Genomic DNA, 14,491 nt, shown 5'->3' on the forward strand with positions numbered 1-14,491 from the left:
CCTGTTGTCTATTCCATTTTCACAACAGCATGTGAAATGTATTGTCAATCAGTGTTGCTTCCTACGTGGACAGTTTGATTTCACAGAAGTGTGATTGACTTGGAGTTACAGTGTGTTGTTTAAGTGTTCCCTTTATTTTTTTGAGCAGTGTATATATATATATATATATATATATATATATATATATATACAGATGAAGTCAGAAGTTTACATACACCTTAGCCAAATACATTTTTCACAATTCCTGACATTTAATGCTAGTAAACATTCCCTGTCTTAGGTCAGTTAGGATCACCACTTTATTTTAAGAATGTGAAATGTCAGAATAATAGTAGAGAGAATAATATATTTCAGATTGTATTTCTTTCATCACATTCCCAGTGGGTCAGAAGTTTACATACACTCAATTAGTATTTGGTAGCATTGCATTTAAATTGTTTAACTTGGGTCAAATGTTTCGGGTAGCCTTCCACAAGCTTCTCACAATAAGCTGGGTGAATTTTGGCCCATTCCTCTTGACAGTGCTGGTGTAACTGAGTCAGGTTTGTAGGCCTCCTTGTTCGCACACACTTTTTCAGTTTTGCCCACAAATTTTCTGTAGGATTGAGGTCACGGCTTTGTGATGGCCACTCCAATACCTTGACTTTGTTGTCCTTAAACCATTTTGTCCATTTGGAATACCCATTTGCAACCAAGCTTTAACTTCCTGATTGATATCTTGAGATGTTACTTCAATATATTTACATACTTTTCCTGCCTCATGATGCCATCTATTTTGTGAAGTGCACCAGTCCTTCTTGCAGCAAAGCACGCCCACAACATGATGCTGCCACCCCCGTGCTTCACAGTTGGGATGGTGTACTTCGACTTGCAAGCCTCACCCTTTTTCCTCCAAACATAACGATGGTCATTATGGCAAAAGAGCTCTATTTTTGTTTCAACAGACCAGAGGACATTTCTCCAAAAAGTACTATCTTTGTCCCCATTTGCAGTTGCAAACCATAGTCTGGCTTTTTTTATGGCGGTTTTGAAGTAGTGGCTTCTTCCTTGCTGGGTTATTTCGATATAGGACTCGTTTTACTGTGGATTTAGATACTTTTGTACCTGCTTGCTCCAGCATCTTCACAAGGTCCTTTGCTGTTGTTCCGGGATTGATTTACACTTTTGGCACCAAAGTAGGTTAATCTCTTGGAGACAGAACGCGTCTCTTTCCTGAGCGGTATGACGGCTGCGTGGTCCCATGGTGTTTATACTTGCAAACTTTTGTTTGTACAGATGAACGTGGTACCTTCAAGCGTTTGGAAATTGCTCCCAAGGATGAACCAGACTTGTGGAGGTGATAATGTCATGATGTCAATTAGCCTATCAGAAGCTTCTAAAGCCATGACATAATTTTCTGGAATTTTCCAAGCTGTTTGAAGGCACAGTCAACTTAGTGTATGTAAACGTCTGACCTACTGGAATTGTGATACAGTGAATTATAAGTGAAATCTGTCTGCAAACAATTGTTGGAAAAATGACTTGTGTCATGCACAAAGTTGATGTCCTAACCGACTTGCCAAAACTATAGTTTGTTAACAAGAATTTTGTGGAGTAGTTGAAAAACGAGTTTTAATGACTCCAACCTAATTGTCTGTAAACTTTTGACTTCAATTGTATATATCTTTCAACACACATGCATGCACACTCACGAACAACGCTATACTGACCTTGTGTGTTTTTGGTGCTTGTGTTTGTCCAGTGGGTGTCAGTCATGCACAGAGGATTTGGTTTTAGTAACACGCTCTGTTGTTTTACTCTGCTTAGGTTAATTTCAGTCCCCATAAATTCTTCCCAACCTGTTCTCTCTGCTAATATAATCGTCATATCCACCACAGTAATCTATGTTAGTTTGATTATGAATCATGTGTTGACCTTCCAGATTAGAATAAATAATACAAAAAAACTACATCTGCATAATTCACCCAACATGTTGTCTTAAAATGTGTAACTTTTTCCAAAATGGCTGAATATTTCATTCAGTTCTTCATAGATATTTCATATGGCTCAAAGCCTCATCAGATTCAGCAGTTCAACGCTGCTGTCACGGCCAGCTCCTAGAGAGCTCATATTTTTATTTCATCTGCCAGAAAAAGAGATCTCTGAGAAAAATGGTATGCCATCCACTCTGCGACAGAAGATAAGCTTGATAAAAGTGGATTTGTCAAAAACAATGAAAGGGAACTGAGTTTTAGACTGAAATAGTCATTCTTCTTCCTCTTCCTGGCAGCTCCTTACAGCACCAGTGTCTGATAAGGTCCTTTTCCTCTCCTTTTTAGTTCTCCCTCTTATCATTTAGAAAAACACAGGGCAGTTGTACAAGAGCCAACAACAGTGAAAAATGAATTCAACATTTATATGGGCCTGACATAAATGTTTTATGTCTGTAAATGTGCCTGGGTGCTTTTGTTGTTTGTTGGTAGGAGTCAGATGGTATCACCGCTATGGGTTACTGTCTGCTGTACACTTTGGATTGGATCCAGCTAAAACTATTTGCTGTACCGTATCCAGTCACAGGCCCATAAATTATGATAAAAACCCTAGGTAAATGCTGTGCTTACACTCCTATTCATAACAACAGGGATTATCAGAACAGGGCCTGCATTCAAAAAGCGCCTCAGAATAGGAGTGCTGATCTAGGATCAGTTACCGTTCCCTCATCTGTGTGTTCTCCCCTCTGTGGTGTGTGTGTGGTGCTACAGGAGCTGATCCTGGATGCAGAAGACACGTGGATCCGTCTGGAGGGCCTGGCAGAGATCACAGAATACACTGTGAGGTTGCAGGCTGCCAGAGGATTAGAGACCAGCGATATCATCTCTACAGCCTTCACAACAGGTAAACACACATGCATGCGCACACACATGCTCTCTCTGAAACACACACACACACACACACACACACACACACACACACACACACACACACACACACACACACACACACACACACACACACACACACACCATTCATCCCCACTCCACACTCTATCCAGATTTCAGGGCCATATTCAATAAGCATCTCAGAGTATGATAGCTGATCTAGAATCAGATCCCCCCTGTCCATATAATCTTATTCATTATGATCTAAAAAACCGGACCCTATATCAGCAGTCCTACTATGACACACTTTATGAATACAGGCCCAGTCCTCGTCATTCTCCATTATGTTGAGCTTATGTCATGTGTTCTGTTCTTCTCTGCTCCAGGAAACCGTCTGTTTGCCACCCCTCAGAACTGTGCCCAGCATCTGCTGAACGGGGAGTCCGTGAGCGGCGTCTACACCATTTATATCAACAGAGACGCCAATCAGGGAGTGCAGGTCTACTGTGATATGACCACAGATGAAGGAGGCTGGATCGTAAGTGTCTCATAGCAGGAGATATACCTTGCAGACAAAACCCCAACAACACCCAACATTATAGTGCATAGGGTGCCATTTGGGACATGTACTTCGTCAATATGTACAGTTGTGGACAAAAGTTTTGAGAAGGACACAAATATACATTTTCACCAAGTCTGCTGCCTCAGTTTGTATGATGGCAATTTACATATACTCCAGAATGTTATGAAGAGTGATCAGATGAATTGCAATTCATTTGAAAGTCCCTCTTTGCCATGCAAATGAACTGAATCACCAAAAAACATTTCCACTGCATTTCAGCCCTGCCACAAAAGACCAGCTGACATCATGTCAGTGATTCTCTCGTTAACACAGGAGTAAGTGTTGACGAGGACAAGGCTGGAGATCACTCTGCCATGCTGATTGAGTTCGAATAACAGACTGGAAGCGTCAAAAGGAGGGTGGTGTTTGGAATCATTGTTCTTCCTCTGTCAATCATGGTTACCTGCAAGGAAACACGTACACAAAAAGGGCTTCACAGGCAAGGATATTGCTGCCAGTAAGATTACACCTAAATCAACCATTTATCGGATAATCAAGAACTTCAAGAAGAACGGTTGAATTGTTGTGAAGAAGGCTTCAGGGTGCCAAAGTAAGTCCAGCAAGCGCCAGGACCGTCTCCTAAAGTTGATTCAGCTGCTTGATCAGGGCACCACCAGTACAGAGCTTGCTCAGGAATGGCAGCAGGCTGGTGTGAGTGCATCTGCACGCACAGTGAGGCGAAGACTTTTGGAGGATGGCCTGGTGTCAAGATGGGCAGCAAAGAAGCCACTTCTCTCCAGGAAAAACATCAGGGACAGACTGATATTCTGCAAAAGGTACAGCGATTGGACTGCTGAGGGCTGGGGTAAAGTCATTTTCTCTGATGAATCCCCTTTCCGATAGTCCGGGGCATCCGGAAAAAAGCTTGTCCGGAGAAGACAAGGTGAGTGCTACCATCAGTCCTGTGTAATGCCAACAGTAAGGTATCCGGAGACCATTCATGTGTGGGGTTGCTTTTGCCTAAGAACACAGCCATGAATAAAGAATGGTACCAACACATCCTCCGAGAGCAACTTCTCCCAACCATCACGGAACAGTTTGGTGACGAACAATGCCTTTTCCAGCATGATGGTTCACCTTGCCATAAGGCAAAAGTGATAACTAAGTGGCTCGAGGAACATCGATATTTTGGGTCCATGTCCAGGAAACTCCCCAGACCTTAACCCCATTGAGAACTTGTGGTCAATCCTCAAGAGGCGGGTGGACAAACAAAACCCCACAAATTCAGACAAACTCTAAGCATTGATTATGCAAGAATGGGCTGCCATCAGTCAGGATGTGGCCCGGAAGTTAATTGACAGCATGCCATGGCAGATTGCAGAGGTCTTGAAAAAGAAGGGTCAACACTGCAAATGTTGACTCTTTGCATCAACTTCATGTAATTGTCATTAAAAGTCTTTGCCACTTATGAAATGCTTGTAATTATACTTCTGTATTCCATAGTAACATCTGACAAAAAATATCTAAAGACACTGAAACAGCAGACTTTGTGGAAATTAATATTTGTGTCATTCTCAAAACTTTTGAACATGACTGTAGGTGGAATCAGAGTGGTGCCACCTGGTCTTCACTCTGTATCTGGTCTGTGTTCCAGGTGTTTCAACGTCGTCAGAATGGCCTTACCGACTTCTCCAGGAAGTGGAGTGACTACAGGGTCGGCTTTGGGAACCTAGAGGATGAATTCTGGCTCGGTAAGTTTTCTCAGCAGCTCATTTCAGCCCCATAACACTTATTAGGAGGTATCTCTTGGGGCTACTTACACTATTTAATATAGGAATAGGGGGCCTTTGTGTTTGTGTTGCAGTCTCTGCTTCTGCTTATCTCTCCCACCTCAGAATTAACAGTTGACTTAATTTACACGTGTTTCTAGTCTGTTGTTCCTAGTCTGTTGTTTCTAGTCTCTCTCTCTCCCCTCTTTCTTTCATTACTTTACTTCACAAATACTAGCTCTGTGATTTATTAATGGATGTATTCAGCTCTCATTTCTCTCTGAGATTACATGGTAATTGTTTTTCATAAATGCTTTGATTTTGATACAAAACAAAAGGGCTCTCTCCTTTGATGCACTCTGGAATATTCATTATAACATCATCAAAATTCATTATAACATCCATAATTATATTCATTAGAAAAGCTAGAAATGAACAATGTTTCTTCATGGGCTAGTTTTCATGCTGTTGTTTTTGTAAATAGATAAAAGATGACGTCAACATAAATATTTCATAGCAGAGATCCCAACCTTCAGAACTAGTTTTTGTAATTTTATCAGAAAAATATAATTAAAGTAGAGTACACTTTCATAACCAAAAAAATGATTGTTAATGAATTTAACAACCATTAGAACACGTGTCAAACTCATTCCACGGAGGGCCGAGTGTCTGCGGGTTTTCACTCCTCCCTTGTACTGGATTGATGAACTAAGAGGACTAATTAGTAAAGAACTCCTCTCACTTGGTTGTCTAGGTCTTAACCTGGTTGTCAAGGTCTTAATTGAAAGGAAAAACCAAAAACCTTCAAACACTAGGGCCTCCATGGAATGAGTTTGACGCCCCTACTTTAGAATATTGCAGAATATCGATGACCCTGCAGAAGATTAGTCCCCAGTCTTTGTCATGCCTCTTTCTATGTTAACAATTGCCACTGCGTTCCTACCCAAGCTGTACTTCAGTATATCATCTACTAATGACACACAGATCCAATGTGCTGGGAAAACAGTATGAATCCTGACTCATTCCAGTGGATATTCCTTATGACCTGTTTCATTTCTGCTGACTCAGTGCTGTGCTCACTCCTGTTGGGGACGGTAGGCGTCAGCTCTGGCTGAGCCAGGCTGCATTCCAGATGGCTCCCTATTCCCTATATAGTGCACTACTTTTGACCAAAGTGTTGCAGTGTACAGTATAGGAAATAGGGTGCCATTTAGGATGCCGCTCCAGTCTACACTGCCAGGCCCATCCCATATCCCCTGTCTGTCATTAACTACACAGTAGGAGGTCACCTCTGGCTCTGGCAAGCACACTCAATGCTCCTCCTTGCCCAGTCTCGTACTAATAGATAACTGTCTGTCCACACTGCAAAAACACCTCCTGCCATGACAGGAGCACTGTAGCCATGTACTGTACCATTCCTGTGACTGACACTGATATGGTAAAGCTATGACCTCAAGAGGAGAATAGTGGTGCTCTCAGAGGACATCATAGTGGGCTTCAGATGATGTAAGCACACAGCACCTGATCTTTTTTTTATCCGACATCAAGCCGCAGAGACTGTGTGTTAGACCTGACATTTGGTTTAACTATCCTGCTATGGACAGAAAAGCTCTTTCTACAGGGAAACACTTCACATTAAGGTTGCCTCACGGTGAAGAAACAGGAATTAACGGATGCTACTATCAGTAGTTGAAAAGAGAACATTTTCATTTCAGCTGCGGTGCTATCCATTAGTCTGACTGACTAACCCGACCCTGGCCAAATATATTGTCAATTTGAGGACGTATTATAAAGAAACTGACGCAGTTGTGCAATATGCGATCATTTTCGCTCTTTTTAATTTGCCTCTTAATTTCTGTGGAAGTGTAGGAGTAAGCTGGGTAATAAAATGATAAGAGATATTAATTTATGAAATATAATGAGAACAGAATACAGCCTCCAAATGCATTTTTAATCCTGCTGGCTATTTCTAATCAGGCTGACGCAAAAGCTTTGCTATCAGGTTAATAGCAGATGATCCTGCATTATGCACTGGCAAATTGGACTTCACTCAATGTTTAACAAATCTTATTACACCAATTGCTTTTCCCCTGTCACCAGGGATTTCTTTTGTTTGTAATGCCGATTGTATCTTTTGCTGACATGTCGGAGCCCGAGCCCAGTTTCTCCCTCATTCAGTCCAATGCTTATCATCAGAGGCTTCAAGTTTTTCATGGAGTAAAAAAAAAAAAAGCTACCTGCTATCATGAGGCATGTACAACATCATATGATTTCTAGCTTGAGGTTAAACTTGAAACATCCCTGCCAAGAGGGGAGATTTGTTATCTGGGGAAAGCCAGGTCTAATCTCCCTGGTCCTTATCACAGCCTGGCTGGGCTCTGGGCTGGCAGCAGCAGTGGCAGCAAGGCCAAATGGACCAAAGACTGTTGACTGGAAGATATGGACAAATTTCACTTCACTGTCCACCTCCTCTTATCTCTATGTCATTTCCTGTGTGCAACGGTTCTTACCATGTCAAGGTGCAGGTAGAGGTTTATGTCAGACTTGAGTGAGTTAATTAAGCAATAAGGCCCGAGGAGGTGTGGTATATGGCCAATATACCACGGCTAAGGGCTGTTCTATACACGACGCAACGTGGAGTGCCTGGACACAGTGCTTAGCTGTGGTATATTGGCCATATATCAGAAACCCCTGAGGTGACTTATTGCTATTATAAACTGGTTACCAACGTAATTAGAGCAGTAAAAATAAATGTTTTGTCATACCCGTGGTATACGGTCTGATATACCACGGCTGTCAGCATATCAGCATTTAGGGCTCGAAGCACCCAGTTTATAATTTGAACGGCCTTTGGTTATCTCTTTTTCTTCTTCAGGTTTGGACAACATACAGAAGCTTGCAGCTCAAGGTCGCTACGAGCTCCGGATCGACATGAAGGATGGCCAGGAGTCTGTCTATGCCAACTATGACAAATTCGCCATCGGTGATGCCAGGAATTTATACAAACTCAGGATAGGAGAGTATAATGGCACAGCTGGTGAGCATTTATTTACTCTATGTGGCACTGATTTAAGATCAACCAACTGATCGGCAGGTAGCCTAGTGGTTAGAGCGTTGGGCCAGTAACTGAAAGGTTGCTGGATCGAATCCCCGAGCTGACAAGGTATAAATCTGTCATTCTCCCCCTGAGCAAGGCAGTTAACCCACTGTTCCCTGGGCACTGAAGACGTGGATGTTGATTAAGGTAGCCCCCCGCACCTCTCTAATTCAGAGGGTTTGGGTTAAAATGCAGAATACACATTTCATTTGAATGCATTCAGTACAACTGACTAGGTATCCCTATTAAATGTACAGTATATTACTTTGAACAGTGAAGAGATGCTTAATACTGAACCGACAAGATGAAGAATCTGTCATTCTGCTCTTGATCGAGGCAGTTAACCAGTCCCCGTCCCCGCCACAACAGCAACTCCCTTGGCGCCCATTGTGGCAGCCCCCCAAACCTCTCCAATTTAGAGGTTCAGTTCAGACTGTCAGTGTGCCCATGTCTTGTGCTGCTTCCTTCTATTTCATTTATTTCCATTCCCTGTCACAGGGGATGCACTGATCTATCACCAAGGCCGTCCCTTCTCCACCAAGGACAGAGACAATGACATTGCTGTGACCAACTGTGCTCTGTCCTACAAAGGAGCCTGGTGGTACAAAAACTGCCATCGGGCCAACCTGAATGGAAAATATGGCGAGTCGAGACACAGTCAGGTGCGTGTCCCTGTCCTCCATACTGAAACTGAGGGGTGACGACTGACATTAAACACCACAGTCCCTGTCATTTCAATTAGACACATAAAGAAAGTGAAGGCAGTAAGGCCAGCTCCTTTGTATTATACTTTAAAGCTCCTGCTGCTTTTACACCAGTGTGATTTTGTTAAAAAGTACAAATCTTGAAAAGAGCTTTTGGTGAGGCTACTACAAAAGGCTTGCAACATCACACAAATTCAGCAGTTTCCCAATCTCCTCAACCTTATGATGACATGAAATGAAACCAGAAAGACATAACAAGAGGAACTAGCTACATTGTACTGTAGGAAAGATAAGACTGTCTGCATACTTTAATCCACTAATTGAATGCTGAGCTACAATGACCACAGTAAGTTCAAACCACAAAATATAAGGAAAATGTGTTCCAATGTCCAAAATGTTGCTGAACATTTCAATACTATAGGAAATACCATTGTAAGGAAAAAGGTTGGTCTGATAATAAGGAGAAAGCCTTCATTTGTTACGTTCAAATTAGAAGAGAACTGTCCATTTGAGAACCATATCTAAACCTATCTCACTTGGCACATAAGCAATATGTAATTCGAAAGTTACATAACTAATACCATATGTCAGTGTAGGTTTCTAACCAATGTCCTCTCTTGATCTTACAGGGTATCAACTGGCATAACTGGAAGGGTCATGAGTTCTCTATCCCATTCGTAGAGATGAAGATGAGGCCATTTAACTACCGCAGCATCAGTGGCAAGCGAAGGAGGTCCACTCCTCCAGAATAAACCCCTTACCCCTGTACACTCTTACCCCCAATCCAGCTAGCTGTTCCCACTTTTTCATAAGGCTGAAAGACAATAGGATGAGCTATGTCATTTATTAAAACAATTCAATGACAATGGTTATGTTCGCTAGCCCCGGAAAACCAGACTGAATTCAGTTCTGTTTCGTGTTTGTTTCACTCCACTAGTGAAACGAGTGAAACATAGTGTGAGTCAATCGGAATTTTGAGGCTACTGTATCTATTTGCTAATATAGGAAGAGATGTAAACCACTGGGTTTTTGTGTTTAGCCAGTTGCCCTGTCCTGGTGAGCTCAGAGTAGAGTTCATGAACTTTTCTCTATCTATAAAATACGAGTACATGAGAGCTAAGATTATTTCTCCCATTTAAAATAGTAATTTTAACCCAATTCTATATGCCCATAAACATGTAAGATATCTCTATTTTTATAACTGATATGGTAAAAGTCCATTTATTACATGATATGATTTGATGCCTTGTTATTGAGATTTGTATTGAAATAGCAACCCTCCATGAGTTTTATAGACAAAGGCCTGCATGGAGCAATTCATTGGTCATAGACAAAACATTGCCACTCATAATGAGCTAATCAGTATTAGCCATCACCAAGTGACATACTGTACCAGCCTGTAATAGTGGATTCATCATCAGTTATTTATATATTTATGTCCATGTGGCCAATTTACTTTTGAATGTAAAGTAAAATCCAAAATCCACACCCTGATTGGAATGGAAGAAACGTTGAGCACCAAACAATGATTGTGCACAACTTGAAAAGTACAAGCTTATCTCCAGTGCCCATTTATCAAGAAAACAACAGTGTGCAAGTTATTTGCACTGAGATTATACATAGTATGACCACTGTCATTCACTACTGGTCTGTATACTGCCCTGCATAACTCAAACATATAACATTATTGACCAATATTCACATACAGTATTCTCCTTGAGGAAATTCCAACTCCACAAACAAATATAAAGTGGTATAAAGATACTGTATGTGAATTAGCACTCTCAAATGTTTTCCCATTATGTTACTTGCAGTGATGGTGCTAATAATTGTTCAGACATGAAACCAAAGATTTGCTGAAGAGAAACTGTCAACAGAGCTCCCTTTCTTTGTAACCTCATCCTCACTTCAGCAGATTTTTTTGGGGGGGGATTCTTGGTTTTAATCTCAGAAACAATTGTCATGGTTACATTCTGAGCACTTGTTCTTTGTCAAAATTAAGCTCATTTATACACAGTTATGGTGTTGGTGTTCAATAGTCGTCCTATATACAGTACATTCTTCCTGTCTCACCGGTATTTACCGTCTAACTGTGTTACGCCACCAGAGCAAGTAACATTTGGCCTGCTATAGCGAACCCCTTTGTCCTCAATGTACATTGGATGGATGAATACACTGTTCTACTCATCCAATCATTTTCATCAAACCATTTCATTTACTATTGTTCTCTGTTTTGGTGTGTTTTTTATTGACCAATTAACTTTATTTTCTCTCACCCAATCTCTACAAACTCTACCAACCACACAGTGTGTTTGTAACATAATAACTGTGTATGTGTTTGGTAATTCACTGTCCTTTAGACTTGATGACTTAAAACTTTGGTGATTGTCCATCCTGTAGACTGCTGGTACTAATACATTGGTATAGGAATCAGGAGCTTTATGAAACGCTGATACTACTTCCCCTATTGTTCTAATCATAGTTGTTAAGACAGACTTGTTTTGAGAAGGGAGGAGCCTATTGCATGCCAACAGTATGAGCAATACCTCCATGGTAATAAGACATGTCTAATGAGAATATTCTTGTACTTAAGTGTTGAATTTCTCCTCAGAATTCCACTTGTCAAGTAACTGTTTCAGAGCTGTTAATGCAATGCATCCAAACTCCCTGAGCAAGACATTGTTAAGTTTTTACTAGAATAGGGTGTGTACTTATTTATTAACTACATAGACTAACTACTGTATGTCTCAGTGCATTTTGTGCAAGGAATGAGAGTGATGAAGCTCTGTAGATAACAGATGGAATGTACTTTATGTAACAAAAGAGGTGTCTCTTTTGGCAAATCCTGGTGTGCCCAAATTCTAACCCGAATGCTTATTGACTCCTCCCCAAAAAATGTCACGCTGTTTTTCAGAATTTATAATAGTAAATCAATCAGAATTGTACAGCGGTATTGTCCACAAAACATTTGGTTAGGTGAGGTGTTCTGACAAGATTATCCAGAAGGCCTATTCCAAACTTTAGGACATGTATACTGTAGTTCTTATTTATGTTATGATTCCTTTCTGCAAGTCATAGCCTTTTCCTTTACACCCCTGTTACGCTTGTCAGTATGTCAACCCCCAGAATCTCTGCCAAGAATTCAAGTCTGAGCTAGTAAAGTTGTGTCAATTGGAGTGACTAAATCCCCTTACCTGTTTTGATGTTGTTTCAGGGGAGCAAAAGAGAGAATATCTACAAAATTCTGCTTCAATTTTGAATGAAAGGTAATAGAGCGTTAAGACACTGTTATCCATTGGCTTGTGATGTAATAGGACATCTAGCTATTGAGGGAACCTCAAATACAAATGCATGTAATCAATGATGGCTGTGAAAATGCTGAGTGCTAAAAAAAACGATATAAACAGATCGGGAAATACTGAGGAGGGTAATAAAAGCGAGATAAACTCTTCACAGAAGAAAATGTATTGTCAGTAAGAAAGATAATAGAATCTCAATATGCTGACTATAAAGTTATTTTCCGTGCCTTTGCACTTCAGGACTACTGTAGACAACACATTGCACGTGTGTGACAGGAATAGTATACGCAATGCTGTTACTAACTCCATAAGCTGTGAAAACCGAGACATGTAGATCAAGTATACCTCTCCCAGGCGTCGTCAGACCTCCACCAGACATCGCTGAAGCAGAATAATATGTTAAATAATGTGATTACCACGTCTGGCCCCTTAAACCTGCCACTATTGTTCCTACTATTGCTTCCATGCCATCACTTGAAGGAGGGTGAATGTATAGTTCTGATTATAGAATGGAATAACTCGAATGGGAATAACACAGACCACTGTGATTCTATTTCTATGGTTCTGATGCGTCATACAGCCATGAGTAGAAATGTATTTTGACATAATAGGACTGCAGTTCACCACATAATCCACCTCGCAGAATATACTCTAATGCTTTAATCACAGTTCATCACAGTCCATATGTAAATTAACTAAGGGACAATTGCATGGCTGTACAAAAATCATGCAGATTGTGGGTGAATTATCCCATCACTTTAAGATGATTACATTGGCCTAGAATAATAAGTGCTTCGACATGGATATGTCACATGCCACTCATATTAGATAAGTAAATGATCCAACATGAAATAGCCTACATAATTTTTTTAATCAGAATTACACATTTAACCTATTGATATGCTGTAGGACTAATATTGCTGTTCCCCTCTTAGTATGCATTCCAGGTGAATGTTGTTGCTGTTGCTCTACCCAGGAGCTGTGGTTGGAGGATCAGATCAATAGGTGAATTCGGGCTGCATCCCATATGGCACCCTATTCCCTATTTTGTGCACTAGTTTTGTCCAGAACCCTATGGCCATGATCAAAAGTAGCTCATTTGGGCAGAGCCCTATGGTCCTGGTCAAATGTAGCTTACTAAACAGGAAATAGGGTGCCATTTGGGACACAACCCTGTTTTCGAATGCCATAACCAGAGGCCAAGTTAACATGTGGTCTGCTCTTCTATTTGAACAGATGAGATACTATAAAGTATCTCTCTGTTTTATCTGGTGCACAGCATGCAGATCTTTGTATTTACATCTGAGAGAAGGTTTGAAGATTTTTCTGTGTGAGGAGGGGAGTGCAATCAAAAGACTGCATTTATCCAACAAGGTTGAGAACAGACTTCTACAGACTTCTATTAATCATTTGCATAGCAGATGCATAGCAGATGGAAAAGATAATCTAGTGTTTCAGAATTGTCAATCTTCCCCCCATTACTTTACCAATCACAGGTTCACAATGCACTGGAGCAACAACTCACACTGGATCACAACTCAAACCCACAATCTGTTCCTTTGTTGTGTGATTTAATCAGGCATAGTTAATGAGTGGAATCATTTCCCGTCCTTTATTTATTTCATTGTATTTATGACTACTAGACACAGCTATGTAATTAATTTGTCAGTTGATGCAACATTACTGTTTAGCTGAGAAATAGCCACAAGGATTGTTGAAATGTGTACTTTACCTGTTTGGATTAAGATCCCAGTTCTATGCTGTATTATTTGCCATGAAGAATGTGAAGGAAGGTTGGGACTGTGGAAAAGCTCTTTTGATGAGTATCTGGATTGTGTTGGATAATCCTGGATATTACCGATGAGATTAGTTCTAGTTTAATTTAAAACATGTACTGTATAGTTCCTTTTTTAATACATTTTCTACATATTAATAAAATATTCCAATTGTCAATTTTGCTGTTTACATGTGCAGTTCTTGTTTCAGATGTCCTTTTTTGTCTCAACTTCCTTTCACATGCTTTATAAATAAACACAACAATCTAACAATAATTTCAATCACACCAATAGTTTTAAAAAAATAATTCAATACTCTTCTTATCACTTGGCCTATTTTTGACAAAGAATGTCTTCTCATTAACTCACACTAATAGTTTGTTGTGATGATGATGGGGTTCTCTGTGGTGGCTGCAGCAAAGGGTCT

General features: G+C 40.5%; 1 protein-coding gene across 2 annotated transcripts in view; it reads left to right on the top strand.

Annotated features, from left to right (window-relative positions):
- The window catches only part of LOC110530311 (tenascin-R), a 123,382-nt gene extending 109,140 nt beyond the window's left edge, over positions 1 to 14,242 (top strand). For both annotated transcript variants that reach the window (XM_021613244.3, XM_021613243.3), the window contains exons 17-22: positions 2,742 to 2,874; positions 3,245 to 3,396; positions 5,075 to 5,171; positions 8,065 to 8,226; positions 8,785 to 8,948; positions 9,620 to 14,242. In XM_021613244.3, coding sequence (XP_021468919.3) covers positions 2,742 to 2,874; positions 3,245 to 3,396; positions 5,075 to 5,171; positions 8,065 to 8,226; positions 8,785 to 8,948; positions 9,620 to 9,742 — 831 coding nt within the window. In that variant the 3' untranslated portion in view covers positions 9,743 to 14,242. The remainder of the gene's footprint in view (positions 1 to 2,741; positions 2,875 to 3,244; positions 3,397 to 5,074; positions 5,172 to 8,064; positions 8,227 to 8,784; positions 8,949 to 9,619) is intronic.
- Positions 14,243 to 14,491: the final 249 nt, after the last annotated feature.

Source organism: Oncorhynchus mykiss, chromosome 8 (genome assembly GCF_057628025.1).
Source record: "Oncorhynchus mykiss isolate SJ-2025 chromosome 8, ASM5762802v1, whole genome shotgun sequence".
NCBI classification, from domain to species: domain Eukaryota; kingdom Metazoa; phylum Chordata; class Actinopteri; order Salmoniformes; family Salmonidae; genus Oncorhynchus; species Oncorhynchus mykiss.